Here is a 2,247-nt window from a genome sequence, read left to right on the forward strand (position 1 = left end):
AGTTTCTCTTACTCTAGGAGAAGCATATTATTTAAGAATTCTTTTGAATAAAGTAAAAGGTCCTAAATCATTCGAAGACATTCGTACAGTAAATGGAAAAATATTTCTTACTTTTAGAGATGCATGTTATGCTCTTGGGCTTTTAGATGATGACAACGAATATATTGATGCCATTAAAGAAGCAAATTTAACCGCATCTAGTTTTTATCTATGCATCTTATTTGCAACCATGCTGATTTCAAACAGTGTATCTAGACCTAAGTTTGTTTGGCAAAAAACATGGCAATACTTAGCAGATGGCATTCTCTACAATCAACGAATTTCTTTAAAGTCTCCAGGTATATTAATTGTATATCTTATGTATAGATTTATACAACTATTATCTAAATACTAAAGAATTTATTGTTTTTGTATTTGTTAACTATTATGTTCTTCCTTAAATTGTATTTAAGTTTAATTTTATGTATTAATTGTTTACATTTAGATTATATTTTTACAGATTTATCTCTCAATGAAGAACAAGTGAAGAACCTAACATTGTTTGAAATTGAAAAGATTTTGCTCCGTAACAATTCCACCCTAAGAAACTTCACCACTCTGCCTTATCATGATAATGATTGTCTTGAATCTTCAAACAACCGTTTGATTACGGAAGAGCTAGATTATAACCATCATAATTTACGTGATGAGATTACAGAAGCTTCTAACTGCTCCAACAAATAAGCAAAGAGGTGTTTATGACGAAATCATGACCCTTGTTGAAAAGAACAAAGGTGGTGTGTTTTTTGTTTATAGGCATAGCGGAACAGGTAAAACATTCATATGGAAGACATTGGCTGCATCAATAAAATCTAAAGGAGAAATTGTTTTAGAAGTCGCTTCTAGTGGTGTTGCTTCTTTACTTCTTACCGGTGGCAGAACAACACACTCTCGATTTCAAATCCCTCTCTTTATCAAYGAAGATTCACTTTGTCACATAAAGCCAGACAGTGATGTTGCGAAGTTAATAAAAAAGACTATTTTGATAATATGGGATGAGGCACCAATAATTTATAAGCATGCATTTGAAGCATTGGATAGAAGTATGAACGATATTTTCAATAGTCAACGCATTAGTGATTCGCAAATGCTTTTTGGTGGCAAGATAATTGTTTTTGGAGGAGATTTCAGACAAATTCTGCCAGTTATTCCCAACGCAAGTAGACAAGACATTGTAAATGTGTCATTAAGCTCATCTTACAGTTGGGAAAATGAAAAGTCCTAAGGTTAACAAAGAACATGAGGCTAACTGCAAACAGTGAGTGTTCTGAAATTGAACAAACAAGCGGTTTTGCAAACTGGATTTTGGACTTAGGAGAAGGCAAAGTAGAGGTGATAATGATGGTGAGGCAGTTATTGAGATACCTCATAATCTTCTCATTACCGATTCAGTCGATCCTATATCTGCATTAATACAATTTGTCTATCCCTCAATTCTTGAAAACATCAACAATTCATCTTATTTTCAAGAAAGGGCAATACTTGCACCAAAACATGAAGTCGTTCAAGAAATAAATGATTGTTTGCTATCATTGTTCATAGGAGACGAAAATGAGTACKTAAGTTTAGATACGCTATGTGAATCAGAGCAACTTCACGATCAGTTTGATAAAACTTTGTACTCTCCTGATGTCTTAAATGGTCTTAAATTATCAGGGATACAAAACCATAAAATTTTACTAAAAGTTGGTGTTCCTATCATGTTACTAAGAAATATTGATCAGAAATCTGGATTATGTAATGGAACTAAACTATGGGTGTTATCATTGGGAAATCGGGTGATAGAAGCACAAATTATATCTGGAAGCAATATTGGAAGCCGGACATTCATTCCAAGAATGTCTTTGGCACCTACAGATAAAAGGATTCCATTCAAATTTTGAAGGAGACAATTTCCAATTGTTGTATGTTTTGCCATGACCATAAATAAAAGTCAAGGACAATCATTATCAAAAGTTGGTTTATTTCTAAGACCGGTCTTCACCCATGGCCAGTTATATGTCGCTTTATCTAGAGTTAAAAGCAAGCAAGGTTTGAAAGTATTAATTATGGATGATGATGGTATTATTGGCAGTAGAACAACAAATGTTGTATATAAAGAAGTGTTTAGTAATCTATGATACATGGTTGTTATTCTATTAATATTTTAACTACTTACCATTACCTAATTTCCTTTACATTTTGTTATAAATTTTGTTTTACAAGCYT

The 2,247-nt window shown here is 32.5% G+C and overlaps 1 protein-coding gene across 1 annotated transcript; it reads left to right on the plus strand.

Moving 5' to 3' along the window:
* The first annotated feature begins 685 nt into the window (after positions 1-685).
* LOC112510824 lies at positions 686-1,922 on the plus strand. The gene is made up of 2 exons (XM_025116173.1): positions 686-1,257; positions 1,355-1,922. Exons 1-2 carry the CDS (start codon positions 686-688, stop codon positions 1,920-1,922), a joined length of 1,140 nt encoding a protein of 379 aa, XP_024971941.1.
* Positions 1,923-2,247: the final 325 nt, after the last annotated feature.

Source organism: Cynara cardunculus (assembly GCF_001531365.2).
Source record: "Cynara cardunculus var. scolymus isolate 2C chromosome LG 4, CcrdV1, whole genome shotgun sequence".
In the NCBI taxonomy this organism is placed as follows: Eukaryota; Viridiplantae; Streptophyta; class Magnoliopsida; order Asterales; family Asteraceae; genus Cynara; species Cynara cardunculus.